Source organism: Mya arenaria, chromosome 13, assembly GCF_026914265.1.
Source record: "Mya arenaria isolate MELC-2E11 chromosome 13, ASM2691426v1".
Lineage (NCBI taxonomy): Eukaryota > Metazoa > Mollusca > Bivalvia > Myida > Myidae > Mya > Mya arenaria.
Window position 1 is genome coordinate 39,171,780 of NC_069134.1, and position 23,744 is coordinate 39,195,523.

General features: G+C 33.0%; 1 protein-coding gene across 5 annotated transcripts in view; it reads left to right on the plus strand.

Moving 5' to 3' along the window:
• LOC128213355 (F-BAR domain only protein 2-like) overlaps positions 1–23,744 on the plus strand; it is a 37,423-nt gene that overhangs the window by 3,677 nt on the left and 10,002 nt on the right. For 2 of the 5 annotated variants that reach the window (XM_052918967.1, XM_052918968.1), the window contains exons 3-20: positions 257–331; positions 741–882; positions 1,574–1,645; positions 2,224–2,304; positions 2,852–2,876; positions 3,482–3,561; positions 4,354–4,452; positions 5,291–5,387; positions 10,015–10,128; positions 11,723–11,740; positions 13,777–13,860; positions 17,740–17,803; positions 19,071–19,153; positions 20,157–20,219; positions 20,812–20,936; positions 21,588–21,658; positions 22,308–22,486; positions 23,148–23,272. In XM_052918967.1, the coding sequence (XP_052774927.1) occupies positions 257–331; positions 741–882; positions 1,574–1,645; positions 2,224–2,304; positions 2,852–2,876; positions 3,482–3,561; positions 4,354–4,452; positions 5,291–5,387; positions 10,015–10,128; positions 11,723–11,740; positions 13,777–13,860; positions 17,740–17,803; positions 19,071–19,153; positions 20,157–20,219; positions 20,812–20,936; positions 21,588–21,658; positions 22,308–22,486; positions 23,148–23,272 (1,597 nt within the window). The remainder of the gene's footprint in view (positions 1–256; positions 332–740; positions 883–1,573; positions 1,646–2,223; positions 2,305–2,851; positions 2,877–3,481; positions 3,562–4,353; positions 4,453–5,290; positions 5,388–10,014; positions 10,129–11,722; positions 11,741–13,776; positions 13,861–17,739; positions 17,804–19,070; positions 19,154–20,156; positions 20,220–20,811; positions 20,937–21,587; positions 21,659–22,307; positions 22,487–23,147; positions 23,273–23,744) is intronic. The other 3 variants (XM_052918970.1, XM_052918969.1, XM_052918971.1) reach the window with 3 other exon arrangements.

The following is a 23,744-nucleotide window of genomic DNA, read 5'->3' on the forward strand; positions in this document are numbered from 1 at the left end:
GTTAAAGAACTTTAAGCATGTGTTACTGAAGATGTTCAAGTACTAAAAGTAGTATAATTGTATGACCCAATAAAGGATCCCTTGCATAAATTTGCAATGTTCCAAATGCATAAGAAAAATGGATATTACATAAAATTGAATATGATAAATAAATTTTCAACTTGATGAAGCCCTGCAAAAAGTTTTTTATCAATCATGCAGTAACTGTAACAAATATTAATAAACCAATGCTAGAGGTCTCGGTTATTCATTTCAGTTGTCAGGTGGAAGAAACATACAGCAAACTACTCACTAAGCTAGCCAAGGTGGCTGCCAACAACTCGCAAGTTGGGTAAGTAATGGTTGAGGTCAAAACTTAGACATGTCTCACAAAAAAAAGACTTTAAAATGGGATATTTACTCAGGTCACAGCAAGATTTCAGATTTTACTTTGGCAAAATACCCGGTAGAAGTGGATACGGTTTGTTTTTAATTTTAAAGAATTGCAGCTGTGCAATGAACATGTTATTTTTTTATTGATGTTGATGTACATAGAAAATTCATGATCACACAGACATTTGCATGAATTATTTTTTTAATTATCACTGTGTTTGTAATTGAAATTTCAAAACCTTTTTGATTTATACTTAAGGTGAGTAAGTAAAAGGTCCATGCATTCTAAAGCAACATACATGTAGTGTTTTAATTGTATTTTGTAACAAATGTTTGTTTAAAACTGTTACGCTGTATTCTTATTTCAGCACATTTGCTCCATTCTGGACTGTGTTGAAGACTTTATCAGAGAAGTTGGCTAGCTTACACATGCAGCTGGTTCACACTTGGTCTGATCTGATGAAGGACATCGTCCGATATAACGATGAGCAGCACAAGAAACACAAATCTGTAAGTGTGAAGGACTAGTATTTAGTGCTTCTCAGATCATCAGATTATGAATCAACGTTTTGTATTGAATCTGAAGCTATTGCAATCATCGAATTATTCTTTTACATGAACAAGCCCAAATTTATATACTACTGCTTGGCATTACATTTTTCAACAAGCCCTGCTGTATAAAACCACGAATTTGAGCAAGTCTGAAAAGCATTTTACCAGTGCAGGGCTTGCAGGCTTGTGCTAATTTTGACCACTGCTATTGCATATGGGTCCAGAACATAGTAATGTCTGATTACTTTGAATGATTGTTGATATTGGAAATAGACCAATTATGTACAACTGCTAGTATGTGTTTGATTTCATAAACAGTCTGTGGAATGCTTTATGTAAGATACGATAGAAATAATGTAACTTATAAACAATATTATATATTTTTGAAGGTAATGTTTGAGTATTTCTTCTCTGAGAAAGCTATATGTTTACCTTTTTCATGCTTGCATATACAGACGCCCTGTTGGCGTTCACCATTGTTGCCATTTGCCACAAAATCATGAATTTATGGCGACAATGAATTTTTTAAAAATATTTTCTAAAAATGATGCAAGCGGCATCCATGCATGATAATCGATTCAGGACCAAGAGAAAAGCCTGACAAACTATGCAAACGTTGCGTTAGACTGTAACTGATAATTCATTTCAGATGAAGGAGGGTGAGGCAAGCACCCTGGAGGTTGTACAGTCTATACAGAATACCACCACAGCTCTGCACAAGGTAATTGAAGGGTGATAGTGGTCTATCGGTAAAGGTGTCCACCTCTCACCCAAGAGGTTGTGGGTTCAAGCCCCACCAGGGTCAGAGTGGTCTACTGGTATAGATGTCAACCTCTCACCCAAGAGGTTGTGGGTTTGATCCCCGCCAGGGTGAGAGTGGTCTACTGGTATAGATGTTCAACTCTCACCCAAGAGGTTGTGGGTTCAATCCCTACCAGGAGTACTTTCTCACGGCCTCTCAAAATGGACACCATTACTGGTTTCTACCCAGGAAACAGACTCAAGAGTGATTCTATAAGCTACTAGCTTTCGTCACAATCAAACTAAAAGATATTAGTATAAACTAAAACTAAGGTAATTCAGATCCACAGGCATTCAAACTGACTTCGTAGAATATATGTTAATCTTACATGTATTGTAAATAATGTCTCCATTGCTGTTTGAGTTAATAGTTGTGTTAAAAGAATATGGTTCAATCCAAACTTGAACATTCAATTTCCTCCATCTTGACACTATTTATTCACTTTAAACATGAAACAGCATAATGTATCCTGTTTATTCAATCCAATGTTTTTTCAGGCAAAAGAAATATATCATACACGATGTTTGGAGCTGGAGCGGTTGAAAAGAGAAAGTGCTTCGCCAAAAGATATAGAAAAGGTAGGAGATGATTTGTTTCATGGTTTAATTTGAAGAAAGTCCATGCTGTGTTTTTATAACTGATTGTTTTTCTAATGGTGTGGCAATTGAAATATTTTAATGTGAAAGTTATTTCTCATTGCAATGGACGTGATACTGTCTTACACATGGATCAATAACTTTGAATAACTATTTGTTTTGTTTAATTTTAGGGACAAATTTCATTTACATCAACAAGAAATAACTCAAATCATGCTTTTTTTGGGGGAAGGGGGGTGCATCTTTGTAAATAATTGGCAAAATAATTACTGGGCATGATTAGTGAGAGGAAAAGTTGCTTTAAAAAATGAATATAAAAATCCTCATACAGAAAGTTTACCCTCATGGACAAAGTTATCCAAGAATGAAAATTATCGGAAATTGTATACTATCTTTTGTGGTTGAGTATAGATAAAAGATATTGCTGTTGTTTTAATAGTTATCTCAACCAAGGTATTTCTGATAGTATTGTGAATATAATCAGTCCATAGTAATATTGAAATAATAATCATTCTGATTTTTTTTCCAGTCAGAAACAAAGTACAAAAAAGCAAGTAAGTACAGCTTAAGTTCTTAAGTTAAGGAATTTTCTGTTTTTATGTTCAATATATAGTTGATCATGATTTTTAATGTTTAAATGTCAAAGACAAAAGTTTCCAATGATGAATTCATTTTGGTTCGCTGGATATATTGCTCCCAAGATTATAAAAGCCCAAATACCTCCAGGCCTAAAAAAATGTTTGGTTGGGTTATATATAGTGTTTGTTTTAATATGTCAATTAAAAGCTTTATACAGAATACTACTTTAAAACCATTCTCCAATGATGACAATAATGTTTTTATATATAAAGCTTAATAAACAAGCCTACCTACCCTACCTGTTTTTGGAAAAGGATGAAACCCTAACCTAATCATTTTATTTTTTTTCCTATACTAGAAAATACATGTTTGTTTAATGAATGCCTATAATTGAATAATGCAACAAAAGCACATATATATATATATATATATATATATATATATATAAATATATATATATATATATATATATATATATATATATATATATATATATATATACCCCTTTAAAATGTTGAACAAATTCTAAGAAATATGGCTTCATAACGATAATAACTGGTTGAGAACTTTGTGCTTGCAGAGGAAGAATATAAGAACCTTGTAGATAAGTATGCAACAATACGAGAAGATTTCCAGACAAAAATGGTGGGCTCGTGCACGGTGAGTAATACATGTACATTGCAGTTACAGCATATATTTAGCATTTGCCATTTCTCTGTTAACTACAATCATACAAGTAATTTAAAAAAGTGAATGAGTGTTTATCTGAATCACTTTATAAAGGGATAAAAGATTACCATTTTTATTACCCACACCTTTGCAGATAAATCAAACTCAGACTTCACTTAAGAAATGTCATTGTGTCATTTTCATGGATTTGAAAAAAATAATCCGTTTTTTTCTTCTGTTTAACTAAAAAATAGTTATGAAAACGTTTTATAATTTTATGACAAATTCACAGGGTGATTTTAAAAAGAAATCCTTTTTTTCTTCTGTTTAACTAAATAATTGTAATGAAAACGTTTTATAAACAAATTATCTGACAAATTTAGGTTTGTCTAAGTTTCCCTTTGAATGGTGAATTATTTGCCATGGATGTGATTTGTCTGCGGATTCGCGGAAATCCGCGGATCTAATGTCCCAGGAACACCCCCCTCCCCCCCCCCCCCCAATTTTTTTTTTTTTTTTTTTTTACTGATTAAAAAGTTACTAGAGTGCTTTAGGCTGTTAGAGTTGATATTTCTGTGTGGTTTAAATTTCAAGTCAGAAGAACCCTCAAAAGAGCTTCTAAAAAGCCAGTTTTGATTCTAAGGCAGTGTGCTTTTGACCCAAAAAAGTGCCTCAAGAACTCATGGCCGAAATGGTTTCAGCCCTTCAGCTGCTAGGTCAATCACATCCCTGTTTGCACACCACCCCTTTATGTTATTACAAGCCCCAGCCTGTTTGTTTTAGCGCTTCCAAGAGCTAGAAGAGGAACACATTTGTCAGATGAAAGACTTTGTGGACACATATGCACGTGCTCTGCGGAACGAACATGCATGCTTCGGACAGGTACTGCTCTTTCTTTAAACTAAAACTTGGGCTGTCTTATTAATTACAGTCAAAACTAGTTGGCTCCTTATTGCTTGGCTCGATATTCTTGTAGGTTCGAACTGGATTAAAAGGACCAATTTTCTTTTATTATATGTTTATATAAAATTTCATCGTTTTCTCAGTGGTCGATATTTCTCCAAGCTTGGTGTCATATTCGTGGTCCCTAGTAAGAATTTCACATTGTTTTGTTTGACTGGCTTGATGTCATTTATTTAAATGAGATTAAATTGTGGTAATAATGATATGTTAGTGTTAATGATGCTATTTGGTATATTATTTCAAGAATATAGATATGTGGGCAAAATACTATGTCTAGCATGGATTTTTTTGTTGGCAAGTATTATTTCCATCTTTTTTTCCAGTTATTAATAGTAATGAAAAATAAAACTGAGCTTGTATAAAAAATCACCATGGCTTTATCACTACAAAGCTTTAAAAATTAAGTCATGTTGGGTCCACCTTTCTCAGGGTTCCCACTGGGTTCTGAAAAGTTGTCCGCCAAGGGTTAAGGGGGCCGTGGTAGGCCCCCTTATGGGTCAAGGGCAGTTCCTTTGTGGGGGCTCAGATGGGGAGAAGCCCCACTGAAGCTATTGGGATTTTAGCATTTAAAGAGCCTTAGATTGAAAGTTTCTTATTATAATAACCAAGTTTTACTTAAGTAGAGGCAAGGATTACAAGTACTGGTTTCTTGGCGCGGAAGATATTTCATGTTATTTTACAAAATATCAAGTAATAGCAGTGTTTTCCATTTAATTGTAGAAAACAACATAATAACATGTAATATTCTCCCTAACAGGCCCAGGAAGAGTTACGAGCGAGCTGTGATAGTCTCAGTGTTCAAAAACTTCTAACAACATTTATAGAGGCCAAGTCAACAGGGATAGAGAAGCCAGGTATGTCTGGAGTAGTTTATGCTAGAAGACCCTGGCATTGAAGTTCACTTTTAAAGGGACTAGACACCAGATGATACAATTGCAACAAAAAAAGAAAATTTTCAAAACTACCATAAAATTGATTTTGTTGTGTACAACGCATTGAATCTTACCTACTAATGTATCACATCCCTAAAGTCACATTTATGTTTTGCAGTTTTTGCGTATTTTTCCAATTCGAAATTTTCTGGGTTTGTCTACCTCGTAAATACCAATTAGTTTAAAAGTAGCGTCGTTATATTTATCTGTACTCACAAACAGATATGATTTAAGCTGGGAAACCACTATGAGCTATTTAAAACGGGGAAACACAGAGAGAAAGAGAGACAGAAACATTATTGTTGTGTTTATTAATTTAACCATGTAAAATGATAAGGTATCAGCCTCCGACTAGCTTGCATTGACAATTTCAGGCCTTTTTTTGAGGTAATACTGTATTTGCCGATTTTGTGACTATCTGGTATCTAGTCCCTATAAAACCTATTTTATAATAGTCTTCAGCTTATATGGCAGACATAGTAAATTCGAAAATGTATAGAATTTGTTCAAGCCCACGCGTTAATCAATAGTTAGCTGAATTGTACAAGTCTATTCCTTGAGGAATAATAACTGTGTACTTTATAATATATATTGGAATTTGATTCATACAATTAACCTGAAAATTGTAACTTGACATGCTTCGAGCCTTTTTTGTCACCAGCAATCTAACATGAGCATAATAGATTGCTTTGTACAATTTCTAATACTTGTTCTTTCATGTATAAACGTATCAACATCTAAAGGCTATTTTAAGCCCTTCATGTTGTTGCTTTTCATTGTTTTAACATCCATCATTTAGCAGGGTTCTCCTAGATCTATTAAAAATGGTGTCCAAGCACCACCACCAAAAAAGAAAGCAAAAGGAAGTTCACTTTATTTGATTGTTCTAGCAATTGATGATACATGTAGACAGCAGGTCAAAATTAGCCCCAAAGGCTTGCAAGCCCTGCAATGGTAACATGCTTTGCGGGTCGCTCAAATTCTGGATTTTTTTTATAGCAGGGCTTTTTCAAAATATTGATGCCAAGCAATAACATAAGAATTCAGACTTGTTCTAACGAAAGTCCAATTTCAATGACTGTGTAGGTTTCCAAATTTTGAATGAAAAATAATTCCCTTGTCTGAAGACTAGGAGGATGTGAGGGCTCTTCTTTACAATCAAATTTGACATATATTTCTTCACAGATTTACCGTTTTTTCAACTTTTCATTTTTTGTCTTGGAAATTGCAAATTTTTGCATAAATATCTGCAAACCTGCTAAATTAACATCTATCATTTAGCAAGGTTCTCACTTGGTTTTGAACAAAAATGTCCTATTTCCAAAATTCCCACAGAAATTATAAAGTTAAAAACCTTTTATTGGTATGATCAAGTTAATAAACTTCCCTTTATTTGATGGTTGGCATATTGAAAACACGTAGGTGTCCAAATTATGAAAGATAAAATAATCAGCCTATCTGAAGACTAGGAGTGCCCTGCTATATAATCGTATTTAACATATATTTCTTAAGCACATTTCTAACAGTAAGTGGCAAGTTTCTGCTTGATTCTTAAGCTCCTCGTACCTGGGAATTTACAGGTACAATTGTAAATGACATGGTAGACTCTCTCTCTTTCGATATATTGTATACCTACAATTGGCACGTTTCTGCATGAATTTGCTTTTAATTTGGTTTGCTTCATCAAGATATTCATTTAGTTAGCTAAATCTACAAATAACTGATTGTAAATGCAAATTTATACAGACATACAAAGACAGACGTAATTCCTTTTATTTTTTATTTGGAGATATGTCTTTCTTACGCTGAGCTGTCAAAATGAAAACAATTTAAATAATCATTTGTTCAGGAATTTTTACAGCTTGTCTGTGCATATTACAGTAACAGCTTTGTTTGATTTTCATCATTACGTTATGTTTGTTTTTGTTATAAAAAAATCAAGGTTTGAAATAAGGTTTGCATAATTATAATGACTGGTTTATCTTGACCATATATTGTTCTCTTCATGTTAACAGCATGGTACAAAGGTGTTCCTATAGTTGACCCAGGTAATGATTCCGGCTGGTAATGTAATTCCCAATCTTTGTGTACAGCAGTTTTATATAACAAGTGGTATTTCGTTTTGTTGCAATTGTCTGTGGAAATGGAAGTTTGTGCAGTTAACACTGTCAGGGATAAATTTAATCAGATTCAGTTGGATCAGTAAAGTTTTAAGTTAACAAACCCTGTGATTATATATCGGAACTGTCATTAAATTAATTGAAACTTAATTTCGCATTTTATGTTTTCTTGTATTTGTTAGAAATATCATTTTTTCAGTGAATTCATTTTAGTTTTATATCCTCCTGAAATTTTGTATTGTAAAGTACTAGTAGTTGGTTTGTCAGCCTTTTTGTAGAACTAGGGTTTTAGCCAGGTTTTTGAAAGGCTAGGGTGCTGCAAAAGAGGGACAGGGGGCTAAGAGAAAAATGGGCACATTGTATGGGGATGTGAGGAATTTGAACATTATAAATTTAACAAAAAATGTTAAATTGAAGAAATATTTGTTTCTAATGTTAACTATGTAAAATTTGTATGCATTTATAATCAGATTGTAAGTTCTAATCAAAAGAAGCATTTGACAGTCAAGCATTTCCTTGTATGAAGGCAGAAGGGTGCACATGTTGGTCACCATGATGACAGAAGGGTGGTACCAAAAAAAGACATGGTGCAGCACCCTCTCATAAATCTTAAGCTGAAACCCTAGATGGACAAAGAGTTATAGCTTGTTAGAGCTGTTAAACTAATACCTATTCCTTTTATGTTGTTTCTGATTACCTATATACTGATTTAAAACTGCACTCTCACAGATTGACAGTTTTGACATATTTTTTTATTTTTTGTTTTGGAATGAGCCAATTATTTGTGTGAAACTCGGGATACCTGTGGTATGAGAAGGCTGGCTAATGGTCAGATCGCAGTAGTTCATAGTTATGGTCGAAAATTGTTTTTTTATGCCTAAAAGCATTACTAATGCTTTAAAAAAATGATTTTTTTTGCCGTGTTTTGAACAATTGAGATCTGTTGTATTTTAAGTAACCTTATATGACTGAATTAAGGGCATTGAAACTCAAAATCAGCTTATTTTGAGACAAAATTTTATAAAACTGACAGAACTGTCTATCTGTGAGAGTGCAGCTTTAAAATCTCACCCTGCACAAACATTGTTGTCAAATTTGATATTACAGACTAATAGTTAATGGCTTGGATTACCCATTTTCATAGACATTACGTTTCTAACATTGATTTTATGAAATTTAATATTGTAAAGTTTTTTTTTATCTATTTTCGAAAACAGAATCTTAGTTTGTATTGTTTAGATTTTAGATATATACAATGGTATGATTTATGATGTCTAGAAAGAAATAGTAGCAGTCAAAAGTCCTCCACGGCTGCCAGAAGTAAAGCCTGGGTGTCTGGATTGCCTGACCAGTATGCTTGCTTCGACTGTACAGCACCTTGAAATCTTTTCTCAGCTGATTGGTCAATCAGACTTGGCAAATGAGAATTTTATATGGACTCTCTGCAATTTTAATTTAAGTTTATCGTTTATATTATTGTAACTTATGTGCAAAAATCAGAGCTATTTGCAAAGTTGTAAAATAATTTTGCACTGCATTGGCTAACCACCCTCTTCAGCCATTCTTTAACTATCATGAATGCTAGTTGCTGTTAATTATGCAATGATGGTTATATTTCAGGTTTTTATTTTGTTCGAACAGAAGCATTAAGGGAATATGGGCTTTCTTTCAACTAATATTCTTGTCTTGTGCATTACATAATTGACAAATGCTTAAATATACAACAATGTAAAACAAACAAAACATTTTAATAAAATACAAAGATGGTGTAAAAAGCTGGCTTTTATTTCAGCAGTAATGTTATTTCTTCGTGCCCTAATAATTGCCTTTGCAGCTGAATGCCTATCTATGCATTTCAGATTCCGAAATATTTTCAGATTGGTTTTTGTAAATTAAAAATAACTGTCATTTAAGTAGCTGTTTAACAACAAATAAAGCAGCCAAATTCTAACATTCTCATCTTGAATTCATTGGCATTAACAAAATGTATCATCCTTTGATGTATGATCAAAGATATGTTATTGTTTATATGAGGACGAATTGGTCCTGACAGTTAAAAGAGGTCCACTGTTCAGTCATATTAGGCTGAGTCATCTTATAAACATGTATTTCACATTACATAACTCATCTCAAGAACATAGCACTGATGTTAACCGACTTATTTTTACCACAGGAACATACTTGACCTAAGCAGAAATTATACTAACAGTACTTTTATTTAAGCATTGTTCATACAAGCTGATTTATGCCTTTGCAACAGAGGAGTGAAAGCGAAAAAGTTCTAAGTGACATTTAATAACGAAGAAGATAGAACCTTTTTGCTTTCACCCCTCAAAATGAGCTAATTGGCCAAATATCACCAACCTCACTGTTGAAATATATGTACTGTCACACAGCACCGACATTACCCCACCCACCTGTGTTTTCAGGCCCCCTGGAGTTTGTGGAGCCTGACCTGTCCAGTCTACCTGCCCCACGCCCCATGTCCCCTGAGGCCACGCCCAATGACAAACGAGACAGTCTCTCCGAGAAGAATAGGGCAGGTATGTACATGTACTGAATAGATGAATCGAGGCATTCAGGTGGGGTGGTATTGAATGCACAAGTTTGAATGGGATTTATGGGGCTTTTCGTGGCCATATTGCATTTGTTTATTAAGTTTGATAAAAATATGATGAAATTATATGTCTCGTAACATAAAAATAAATTTTAAAAAATCATTAAAAATGAATGTGTGATAGCATCAACTCCATTGCTGTTTTCTTTACCATTATTTGTATAAATTCTTTGCAGGCTTTATGACTTAATATTTAAATGCGTTTGGCATAATGTCAGTTGTGTGAATTTTTGGATGTGCATTAAGTGGTATGGTCTGTTGTTACTGATTCGATTATATGTGGTTTTTATGCTACAAAGTACATTTATAATGCATTGTTAACAATTTATCAATGTTACCGCTTCTTTTGATGAAGAAAAATAGCAATCTGTGGGCTGAAATAGAATTAATAGAAATCTGGGGCCTTGATTACGAACAGTCTCCCGTCTGAGTTCAGACTCAAGTTGAGAACTGCAAATGTTCATTTCAATGTAACTTTCCTTCTAGGTGAGTATTAATGATGAAATTTGCTGTTATTACTATTTAAAGATAAGCACTTTTCTGAGTCTGAACTCCGACTTCAGAGTGTTAGTTATCATGGCCTGAGAAGCTGAAACCACATGTTGGCTTGATTGTTTTGCATTTGATGGTGATGGTACTAACAGTCTAATGATGGGGACAGGAAAGTGTTGACTGCTACCTCACTAGGATAACCACCCTACATGTTTGTTTGGTTTGGGTCACATGAATGCACTACTGTTGGTATCACATTGTTGAGTGGATAGGAAAGCTGGATAAAGTGTTAACATCATGATGTAGTTAGCTCAGTGCAAAATTGGGCTATTTTTGTTTCCATGGCAAAAAGGGGCTATAATCTTGATGTCCATGGCAAGAAGGGGCTATAATCTTGGTTTCCTTGGCAAAATGGGGCTATAATTTTGGTTGCCATTGCAAAAAGGGGCAATAATCTTGATGTCCATGGCAAAATTTGGGCTTTACTTGGTTTCCATGGCAAAATTTGGGCTTTACTTGGTGTCCATTGCAAAATGGGGCTATGATCTTGGTTTCCATTGCAAGATTGGGCAAACTTGGTTTTTTACCGGTATGGCAAAATTGGGCAATTTTGGTTTTTATATATAGCTATCTTGGTTTTCATTTCTTGTTTAGTTTGGTTTTTCCGAGGGTATGAAAAAGAGAATGATTAGACTTTGGCTTTATTCTTGGGTGTAGGTGTAATTGTATGTATTTTTTGTTCGCAACTTTTATTTGTTTTCATTGAATTGCAATAAAATATTTATTTATTTTTTTACCATTTTGCTTCCATTGACTCATTTGGACAAATTGTTGATAGAGGTTCAAAGCAAAATGGAAGTCCCGTCATTTATTGCGTAATGTTATAACTATAAAAAAATATTTAATTTCATGCTTGAAATTTATTTGCTTGTTATTGTGTTGTTGACATTTTATTTCATATAAAAGCTAAGGCATTGTATGACCCTGATTCGTGGTTATATTGAGTTTGACCTTATTTGTATTTACAGATTCCGCTATATTTACGGGTACGGTATTTTGCACTGATTTTGAGGCCATCTCCTACTTGTGCTAATAGAGGATTTTCATTAAAATATCACATATTTTAAATAGTGGGTCAATAATCTTTTAAGCTTACAATAATTTACACATAGCATTAATAGCATTAATTTTCCTTTTGATTATTTGTTAAATCAAATTTTATAAGTCATATATATAAAAGTGAGATACAGGTTCCTAAACAGTTTCACAAAGTTTTTGATTATTTCAAAATCAATCAGAGGCTATGAGTAAGTGTCTTTTTTTGCCACCATTTCCCATATTTGTTCGGTGTGTTGCTTATTGTTCAGTTAATGATCTTGGAAAGCCCTTGGTGTAAATGGATTTTTGTTTTCCTGTTGGGTTCTTTTTTGTGGTAACTTTCTTTGCTATATAGAAATCATCATTTAATATAAATGGTGCCTTATTTAAGACTCAGGTTCTGTTTTCTGTTATTGTGTTAAAAATGGTTGCTATTTTTCCCTGCCTTTGCTTGTGACAAAAAATTCTGCTTTCAAAACTCCTTTTCTGACATGAATTAAGAAGAAAGAAATAAACACATCAAAACTCCTTTTCTGACATGAATTAATAAGAAAGAAATAAAATAAGGAGATTTTAAAGGCTTTTTCAAAGGTTCCAATAATAAATCCCCATGTACTGCACATTGAAGCATGGTTATATCATTATTATAAATTATTTTCCCTTGTATCCCAATTATTTGTATAAACTCCACCTTATAAGTTGCAAATTTTAGCTCACTTTTTGTTATGAAATAAGTAAAAGTACCAAAAATCTTTGATTAATTCCAATTTAGATGTATATATTGTATTTGCAGTATTTTTCTTGATACAGGCATTGTAGAATTTGTGGTTAAATCCGAAATCGGGTTTAAAATCTTATGACTTCAGAATATTGTACAGTTGTTAAGTTTATTTAACCCTTAAGCTGCTGATGGCGATTTTAAAGGCTTTGCAAACAGCTTGGAACCAGACCAGACGCCGAGTAACTCGGCGCCTGGTCAGGTTCCAAGCTGTTTGCCACTCAGTCAATATATCCCCAAAGTTTTAAGTAAATTGAAAGAAATTTAGAATAAACCAGACGACATTTTTGAGCAGACGACAATTTACCCAGCATGCAAAGGGTTAATGCTCAGATATTTGCAGTAAGAAATACCTTGAAATGAGTATTACTGGATTTGGAATCACTTTCAAAAGGGATCTAATCTACTTTACCCTGCAAACTGACCCCTGGCTAATTTTCAGGATCAACAATAATCAGCTGCTCATACTTTGTTCAAATATGGCACAAGCCCTGATTTCCCGGCATATAATATGTCTTTTGGTTTGTTTAGATTTTTTAAAGCAGAGAAGTGACAGGCTTGTTGGTCAATTTTTGTTTATATTTCAGAGACTTAATTTGTTTTTTTGGAATAATTTAAGTTGCTTAAAGGCAGTGGCCTGACTTAATTGACATAAAACTGGTTGTACAAAACTCTTGTTTGTAAACAAGTCCATAATGATTGATTATTTAAATGATATCTTTATGACTGTACAAGAGTTTTAAACAACCAGTCTAAATGTAAAACAGTTTTAGCGTTTCAAACTATTCCTGAAAGCAAGTTTAGAATACCAGTCTAAATGTAAAAATAATATTATTTTAGACCATACCTGAAATCAAGTTTAGAACAGTAACCAGTGTAAATGTTAAAATGTTTCAGCACCTCGTAACATACATAAAAAACAAGTTTAGAACAACCAGTCTAAATGTGAAAATGTTTAAGCACTCCAAAACACGCATGAAAACAAGTTTAGAACAACCAGTCTAAATGTAGAAATAATTTAGCACTTCAAAACATACGTATAAAAACAAGTTTAGAAAAACCAGTCTAAACGTAGAAATGTTTCAGCACTTCTAAACATTCGTGAAAACAAGTTTAGAACAACCAATCTTATATTGAGTGTCCCAAACCATACCTGAACTCTGGTGAAAATCTGTAGCTGAGGGTGTATGGTGGTTTTATTTGTAGACTCGAGCGGTAGTACCAGTTCCATTCCCTCCGATCAACCGGGACCGCTGAGTCGTAGCGTGAAACTCCGGGTGTCTAGAACATGTAATCCTCACGGCACATGACACAGGGCTCGTGTGATTGGAGCACAAGGCTTTGTGTCACTGCACATCCCCTTCTTTGTGTGCTCGGTCAATGCTTGGACCTGCTCTGAAACTTGCCTTGCAGTTATTTAAATATTATTATAATAATGTATAATTTGAAATTGTCAACATTATCAGTTTAGAAATTTTCAAAAACAATTTCAGTTACTTGTATGATAGTAAAAATTTCTTTTTTAATTTTGACATTCTTTCATGAATGAAGTATAGAAGAACAACTAGTACTGAAGTATAGAAGACAGTTTAAAGGCTTGCCCAAGGTCTTCAGAGCAGGTCAATATAGAGTCGTTTCTTGGAGTGGAACCCCATTTCCCTGTCAAAAGCAGAAACCTCTCACAGACTTCATTGTGTACTGCTATAAAGTTATTGCCCTATTTAACTGAAAGTGAATGATTGTCTTATTTGTAATCAGCTCACATTCAAATCTTTAAACTGAATGAGATGATATTTGGAAAATAAAATATTGGGTGGGTTAAAGGTTGAGAGAAATTTGCTGAAAATTGAAGATTGATATTTTTATCACAATAGTGGGTAACAATATCATAGTGGAAGACACTCGTATACCAGGGCCGGTATTCAAAAGTTATTTCTAAACTTTAGTCAATTTCTTAAATTTTTCATAGTCAAATTTAGATAAAATGTTTTTAATTTTTAATGTATTTTGAAACAGACCAATGGTAATAAATTATTTCAGATATTAAGAAGTCATTAAATCATATGATAAGTGAGAAACTTAAGGAAATTTAATAAAACGATTTAAGTTAGGAAATGACTAAGGATGTTTTATGAGTACCACGCCTGGTTACATTGCAAGTAAAAAAGTCTGTGAGATAGTTTCTTTGCATGCTTAATTACCGTACATATGATAATAGTAGTGTAGCATGAGGTTGCTAGTGTTGTCAAGTCTGTTTGTAAAACCTTTCGTTATGGAGATATTTTAATGAATCTAATATTACTGAAAGATTTTTAAGGTGCAACAGGGATATCATTTAACTTCAATTAATCTGTCGAATGGGTACCGGTACCTTACTACAGTTTGATATAAACTAATGAATTTAAGTACCTGGTTGACTTGTTTTTAGATCTTCGCTTTATTTATATAACATTGGCGAACACTCACTGGCTTACACTAAATGTGAACACTGATAATAAGAACCGATACATTTAACATACTAAGAATATTCTTCAAGAAAATAAAAATGGTGTTAAATTATATCCCTGAATATTAAAGCTGCACGCTCACAGATTGACAGTTTTTACTTTTTTAGTTTAAGCCTCAGAATCAGCTGATTTTAATATAAATGCCTACTATTCAGGCATATAAGATAACACATTGTAGAACAGATCTTATTTGTATGGAAAACTGCCCAAATGTTTTAATTTTTCTTACAGCATTAGTAACGCTTTTAGCCATAGAACAACAATTGTCATACGTAAATATGAAACAATGTGATTTGATATTTTGTCAATATTCTTGCACCACTGCTTTTCAGACATTTACATAAAAATTGGCTCTTTCCAAGACAAAAAATAAAAAATGTCAAAACGGTCAATCTGTGAGTGCAGCTTTAACAAAATGGGGTACCAATCTATCTTTGATTGAGTTGGTTGTATAATTTTATTTATTTATGCCTTACTCTTAACAATATTGTTACATCTTTGATATTAATTTTATTTTCCAGAAGTCTTTCTTGTGTGTCATTTAGTTTGCTAGTTACCTGTACTTATCGAGAATAGTTTTCAGGTTTTTTTCATGCAAAAAATGTTCGCTTTTATTTATTTTTTTATATTTTGAGATGGTTGCTAAGTTTACTATGTTTATGGTAATTAACAATAAGATTTTCTTATAATTTCCTTTTAATTGTCCACTAGTTAAAAGAAATTGTTACTTATGATACTGTTAATAATAACATTTTACCGGGAACTGCTATTTTTGCTTTGGATTATTTTTATGTTATGATAAACATTTTAAACAGTCTTTATAATCAATAAGTGCACCTTAAAAGTAAAGCCAGTATTTTGAACTTTATGATCATCATACAAATTTAAGTTTACAGTCTTTTTTATTACCGCACAAATTTACGAATATGGTCTATCAGGGGCAAGGGCTCCATTTTGATAAAGAATCTAAGTTGTTATTTCAACATTTATAATATGCAGGACAGTCACAGTTGGTAAAAAGTTCACTCTTGCATAAACCTTACTCTGTTTTTAACTTTAATACTGGCTTAAGCTCACATTTTACAAACATATTTCAAAGTATGAGTTAATTTCACATATGATTACGATCTTGACTGGAATAGGCCGCAGTTTTTGACTGAAATTGTCATCTGTGTTGTTCATTTATGGTTTATTGGGTACATGAAAGGTCAGGGTGAGGAATCACGTGACTTAAAGGGGTTCAGACAAAGGTCACCATGGGTCACAACTGATGTAAACAAACAATTAAGTGATGTTAATTTCTAAATAATTTTTGGACAAAAAAGATATGAAAATACACCTTTAAGTCGAGTGATTCCTCACCTTTAAGGTTGTATGATCTGCCTTTACCCTTGTATGGTCATAGTTTACCTGTGATACATTGTACAGAAATTATTGATGTGAATGTATTCACTTAAAGGTGCACTCTCACAGATTGACCGTTTTGACAACCATTTACCTTTTGTCTGTGAATGAGCCAATTTTTGCGTTTATGTCTGGAAACCAGTGATTCAAGACTGCTCACTAAAGATCAGATCACAGTTTTTTATATTTACACTCGAAAATTATAATTGATGTTTAATGGCTTAAAGCGTTTATAACACTTTCAGAAAAAAAAATCTGGCAGTTTTCAAAACAATTGAGATCTTTTCTTTAGTGGGTTCTCTTAATATCACTGAATTGAAGGTATCGTTGCCAAAATCAGCTGATTCTGAGACAAAAATCAAATCAAAATTAAAACTGTGAATCTGTGAGATTGCAGCTTAAAATGTGAAAAGTAACAATATTACAAGGATATATAAAAAATGTTTTCAGACCACTATGTCTTAGGTCATTCTTCTTGCAAAAGTCACATACATGTTTCCCTTTGAAACAGTCACATATATATTTCACTTTGTTTTTTCCCTTTTTATACTAACAACCAGTGGTCGAAATTAACACGAGCCTGTAAGCCCTGCACTGGTAAAATGTCTTGCGGACTTGCTTAAATTCTAAATTTTATACAGCAGGGCTTGTTCAAGATTTTGATGCCAAGCAATACTGAATAGTATACTAATTTGGGCTTCTTTATCCAAAAGTCTTATTTCGACGACTATAAAAACCATGGACAAGACATTTTTGTCACAATACTAACACGGTTTAGGACGGTTTAGGATGTTGTTAACAGTGTTTGTGTGTTTAACTCACAGTTAGATTATGGTCATGCAATGATAAAATTGCTAGCTTATTTTCTAACAAATTAACCTTTTTCTTTTAGCAAACCATTGGGCTGAAGTATTTCAGTTTTTATAAGACTTTTGCCAGTATATCATTGGATTAAATGGGCTTATAGCATGGCTGGCTATCATTTTGCTTAATTTACAGATCTGTGTTGTCTTTTGTAAAGATTTATCCCAGAAACACTAAAATAGATATAGAAAAAATAAAAATTAAATTAAATGCAATAAAAGTCGGGTTTATATGTATGGAAAATAAAAATTTAATATATAGCTTGTGAAAAAATGTTGTCAGCTTTTATGAATAAAAATTCTAAGATATTCACAATAAATCTGTAAGGTTATATTTTCAGAGAATTGTAAAGAAGACCATTATTTGTATTTATTCTGTTTTTCCTTCTTTTCAGGGTTTTTAAAGAAGAGAAGAAAGAAGGCAAAGAAGAATAAAGAAGATAAAGACTCAGAATCTATGTAGGCAACCATTGTGTTATATTTACGCTTCCTTATTAATAAGGCCTAAAAAAAAAAATACATTTGGTTCGGGTTACCCGACCCTACCTACGGAATAGGCGCCGACCCTACCGTTTTTATAGTCAATTTGAAAAAAAAATGAAAAATTAAAAAAAAAAAAGAAAAAAAAAAAAGATCTCGTTTTTTTTTAAATTGCTTTTTAATATTAAGTTTAAACCTTAAATGCTTATACAGAAGATAGCTTTAACACCATTCTCCAATGATGAAAATTATTTTCTTATATAAAACCTAATAAAAAAAATAAATAAAAAAAAATAAAAGGCCTACCTACCCTACCTATTTTTTTTAAGGATGTAACCCTAACCAAATAATTTTTTTTTTTAGGCCTAAGTTTAAAATATTACTGTATTTCATTGTAAATTAAGCCGCAGCAAATTAATGTCTTGAACACTTGAAAGAACCAGGCAAGCAAATAAAAAATATATATTAATATGGACTTTTAGGAGCAAGCTCTCATCCTGCATTTAATATTTATTGTCACACCATTTGGAATATACTTAAAATCTTGACATGCTAAAATCTGATTTGAATGCTTTATGATTATGAAATGTCAAATTGTATCTTAACTTGGAATGTAATGGATAGAAGTGTTTTATCAATCATTTGGGTTGCATCAATTATTAAAAGGAAGTGTATTTTTCGCTAATTTTCATCATATAATTAGGAAAAATTGCCCACTTCAAAAAATGTATCCGAACTTTTTTTCTTGGTGCTGACAGAGAGCTGTTCCAAGAAAAAATAAAAATATTTTCGAAATTTTGAAAAAAATAGTGCAGTACCGAATCCAATGAGAATGACATTAATTTGGTGTGACCTTAACAGCAGTTTAAACAGGCAATGTCATGCCATCCAAGTATCAGAAAAATAATCTTCTGTTTACATACATTTCTTTCGCTCATCTCAACTCTTCAACTGAGATTGCTGGGGCCGTATTCAATAAAGAACTAAGAACTACGAACAATCTTAAATTTAAGAGTAGAATCTGAGTGTTTTGATTGGACGGTAAGAATAATTGACCAATCAACTGAAAAGAATCACTGAGGCATGTCTAAGGGTAAGGATAAGAACTATATTGAATATGATCCCAGGTGGACAATAATTTTTAAGCACATTTCATAGAATACAGGTCCCACTAATATTGCTTTGATCTATTGTTGATGATGTTTAGCATGTAATTACCACTGCTGTATCCCCTACTTTACTTTAGAGACACACAGGAGAGTGGTGACAGTAAAAATGCGCCGGAGGTTGACGAAGAGGGATACACTATACGACCCGCCAGCCCTGACTGTATCCTTGGTGCAACTGGCCAATTAGAAACTTTCATTATACCTTAAAGGGACTAGACACCAGATGTTACCACTTGCAAGAAGTAGAATTTGTCAAAAACTTGATATGATTGTGTACCAATTTAATCTTAATGACTGATGCATCACATCGCTGATGACACGTGAATTTATCACAGTTTTATGCATATTTTTCCAATTAAAATTTAAATGAGTTTGTCTACCACGAAAACCCATCCAATTATAAAAATAGCGCTGGTAATTGTATCTGTACTAATCACATGTTTTTTACAGGCTAAATATACACTACTAACATTATGCGCTATTTTTAAATGGGTAAACTCAGCTGAGACAGCCACAAAATAATATTTTAATTAAGTAAAATGATGTATTATTGGCCTCGTACTAGCTCATATTGACAATTCTTGGTTTGTTTTGTGGAAATAATGTATTTGTCCATTTTGGGACCATCTGGTGTCTAGCCCCTTCAAAATAGATATGGGATTTTCATCATCTCTGTAAGAACTCTAGTTGTAGCTATGACACTGGCATAGAATAGGAGAGGGCAAAGTTGACATTGTCAACATTTGTCCAACCCAATAAAAATGTTTGTATATTTTGCATAGCTTCACATTAATTATGTATTTTTCAAAAGCTTTGACTCTGTAAGAATGTTTGATTTTTTAAAGCACTTTTAAAAAATATTGAATACATGAAGTATTAATAAAGCAATTTGACTGATTGTATGTGATGGGTTTTGATATAAGAAAATAATTGGTTTCATTTTTAGACAAAATTGACAGTTTATTGAAGTATGGATGGTTTAAAAACATTTTTAAAAAGAAAATTTATCAAGAGATGTGGTTTCATATTTCTTGAAATCAAAACAAATGAAACACAATAATGAGCCTGTAAAAGTGATCATTTTACAGAAGCATAATAAGTAATGTTGGGGAAAGAATGCCGACTTCCATGCTTTGGGCTGTTTTCCTTGACCCTTAACCTAGTGAATCCGGAAAATGGGGACAGCAAGAGTTGGTATGACTCCTCAGACTCGGATTCTGACCAAGGTTAGTCATGATTTCTCATAATAACATGAATTTGTACCTTATTTTTATGATTACATGAATTTGTACCTTATTTCCATGATTACATGAATTTATACAAATGAATTTGTACCTTATTTCCATGATAACATGAATTTGTACCTTATTTCATGATTACATGAATTTGTACCTTATTTCCATGATTACATGAATTTATACAAATGAATTTGTACCTTATTTCCATGATTACATGAATTTGTACCTTATTTTCATGATTCCATGTATTTGTACCTCATTTCCATGATTTCTCATGATTCCATTGAATTGTACCTTATTTCCATGATTCCTCATCTATGATTCCTCATAGATGCCTTGAATCAGTACCTTATTTCCATGATTCCTCATCCATGATTCCTCATGATCCCTTGAATCAGTACCTTATTTCCATGATTCCTCATGATCCCATGAATTTGTACATGATATCTCCCTGCATTAAATTGTACCATAATTTGACATACAAATACTGGCATGCACTGTCACTACACAGTTATTTTCCATATTAACAACTACCAGACATTCTCTGCTCTATAAATAATCCACAATTTTTACTCCCCAGACTCTGACATGAAGATAAAAGTGAACATCAAGCCCTTGAGCCCAAGTGGTGTCCAGGCAACTGCAGCAAATGTGGACGATATACGGACATCTGTGGGCATGCTTCGTCTCTCACCCACACTAGGGGTAACTATCATGTTTTTCAGTGGATTCTTCTTTGTTTAGGTACATGTTAATGTTAAAGATACATTCTTACTCCTCAATAAGATGTACCACAATTAATACACATGTTTTAATTTACCGATAAGGATGAATGAATATAAAAAAAAATGGTTCATATGAAGGATACCATGTTTAATTTGAAAGAAAGGTGCAGAAAACACTATATTTCTACCATATGAGACTAAAGTTGATCGCTGTAAATCTGTTAAGACCCACCAGTCATTTAATATTTGTGCTTTTTCAGCTATTACATACACAGTCACAATCTTGTTGTCAGTAATAATATTTTCCATAAAGCACTATTTAGTAAGTAGTTGAAGGTTTATCACTCAAAATTTATGTTTGTTATAGATGTATTGATTTGAAATATAAGTGTCACTTTAAATCACAGTGGATTTTGTTTGTAGAATCTTGGATGACATGAGAAGATTTATTGGTAACATGATTCCTAGATAAAGTGTTTGGTTATAAGTGATAGTATGGTTTTAAGGATGTTCACAAATGGACATTATGAACCAATAAATATGTTAAGAATGGAAATGTCCACATGTAAAAGTGTGATATCATATTATTGTGTTTTTCCTGAAGAATAAATATGGCAAAAATCTTTTACAGAAGAAAGGCAGAAATACCCCTGTAGATAAAAAGATGATGAAGCGATCACAGTCAGAGTCGGACACATTGGAGTAAGTATTTTTAAAACATTCGAGTTTGACCAAAAAGAATTGTATGACTGAGTCAGTTGTATTTTATTTTTGCATCATTTTAAATGAAACAACGGCAGTCTATGCCTTTCCGAGAGCTCTGCGTTCGTTTTATTACCTGAGTTCGGTTAAGTGATTTGTTTCCTCAAACACTTAAACAAACCTGTTTCCAAACTAATGCTTTGACAGTGCTCTATCAGGCAGCGGTTTTGTAAAAAGTGTTTTAAGAAAGAAAACGGAGTGTTTTAAGAAAGAAAACTCTCAAACTCAGTAACAGACTGAAGGCGAGGCTATGTAAGCTGCATAGACGGTGTATGTTTCAACTTACTAAAGAAGTTTTATCAATACTTTTTATTGCATAAAACATCTTAAGAAATTTCCTAACTTAATTCATTTTTCTAAATTAAGTATCTTACTCGTCATTTAATACAATAACTTAATAATACCTTAAATACTTTATTTTTATTGATTTTATTGACTATATGTATTCTTTCATTTAAAAAAAAATATAGACTTTGGTTTTAATTTGACTAGGAAAATATTAAGAAATCAAAATAGAGTTAAGAAATAACTTCATAAATATGGCCCCAGGGTTACAGGAACACTCATACTCATGTAATTTCCTTTATAGTGTGTCATCAAGCAAACCGAGCAACAGTCACCTGTTAAACCTGGACAACTTGTTCTCCTCGAGCGCGTCCACTCCCACAGGCGGGTACCAATTGCCCTCTCCTCTCTCCCCATTCTCCGATGGTACTACCAACAACATTGACTTCAGTGCAGCAACAACTTTACCTCAGTCTAATGCCAGTATGTAGTTTTACCCGTTTAAAGCTGCGCTCTCACATATTGACCTTATTTATTTTTTGTCTTTGAATGAGCCATTTTTTTGTGTAAATATGTTGAAACCAGACTGCTGACAAAAGATCAGATTGAAGTTGTTCATATTTACGTCCGAAAATTTAAGTTTTATGGCTAAAAGCGCAACTAATGCTTTTAGTAAAACGAGTTTTTCGGCAGTTTTCCAAACAATTGAGATCTGTTCTAATGCAAGTTATCTTACAAGACTGAATTCAAGGCATTGATTAAAAAATAAGCTGATTCTGAAAAACTGTCATTGTGAGAGTGCAGCTTTAAGAGATATGGTCATTACTACTAATATAAATTAGGTTTTTTATGATGCAACTTTCAAGGATTCATTGCAAAATTGTTGTTATTAGTTGTGTAATTTGTTTTGTTTTGTGATGAATTTGCTTTACTTATTCCATTTGATATGGGTCAATGTATTGGGTATTTTTGTTTTTTGTGGCAAATTTGAAAACAGAGCATTTTCTGCTTGATTTGGAACTTGGGAGAATGCTTGATACTGTTAAGGCTGGAGAAATAGAGTGTTATTGACATTGGTCCCTTTGCTAACTTTTTTTTATGTTTAAAAAAGATTGAAGGTATTAAAAATTGATGCATTTTTCAGAAGCAAATGACCTCTTAAACCAGTCAAGCAGCAGCGAAATGGGCATTAACTCTGCTAGTCAGCCAGTGGAGAATGGAGTTGTTCCCCCTGTTCCTCAGAGACCTCCATCCAGGGGTGCACCTCTGGTATTTATCATTTAACTACACTAAATACATGGGCAGTAACTCAGCTTATCAGCGACAGTAAATAGAGTAGCTCAGGCAGAGACCTTCCTCAAGGTCGCTCTTTTGGTATTCACCATTATAATACACAAAATGCATGGGAATAAATCTGCTAGTCAGTCAGTGGGAAAAGGAGTTGCCCCCTTGTACCTCAGAGACCTTCCTCAAGGGGGGCTTCTCTGGTATATGTCTATTGTACAATAACCTGTTTCTACTTTGAAGGAATTGTATTTCCTAATGGTTGATAATCCCTTGTTAAATGATAAAACTTGAGATTTTGACCAAAATACAAAAAAGAAGTTCAATTTCAAAGTACATTCTACAAGTCAAAATGTATAAGATTCCTTGAAAAACAATTTTCAAACAAAAAAAAACAAAATCCTCATTTCCATGGAACAAACTCACTCCCATACAGGGCAATCCATTCAACATGAGC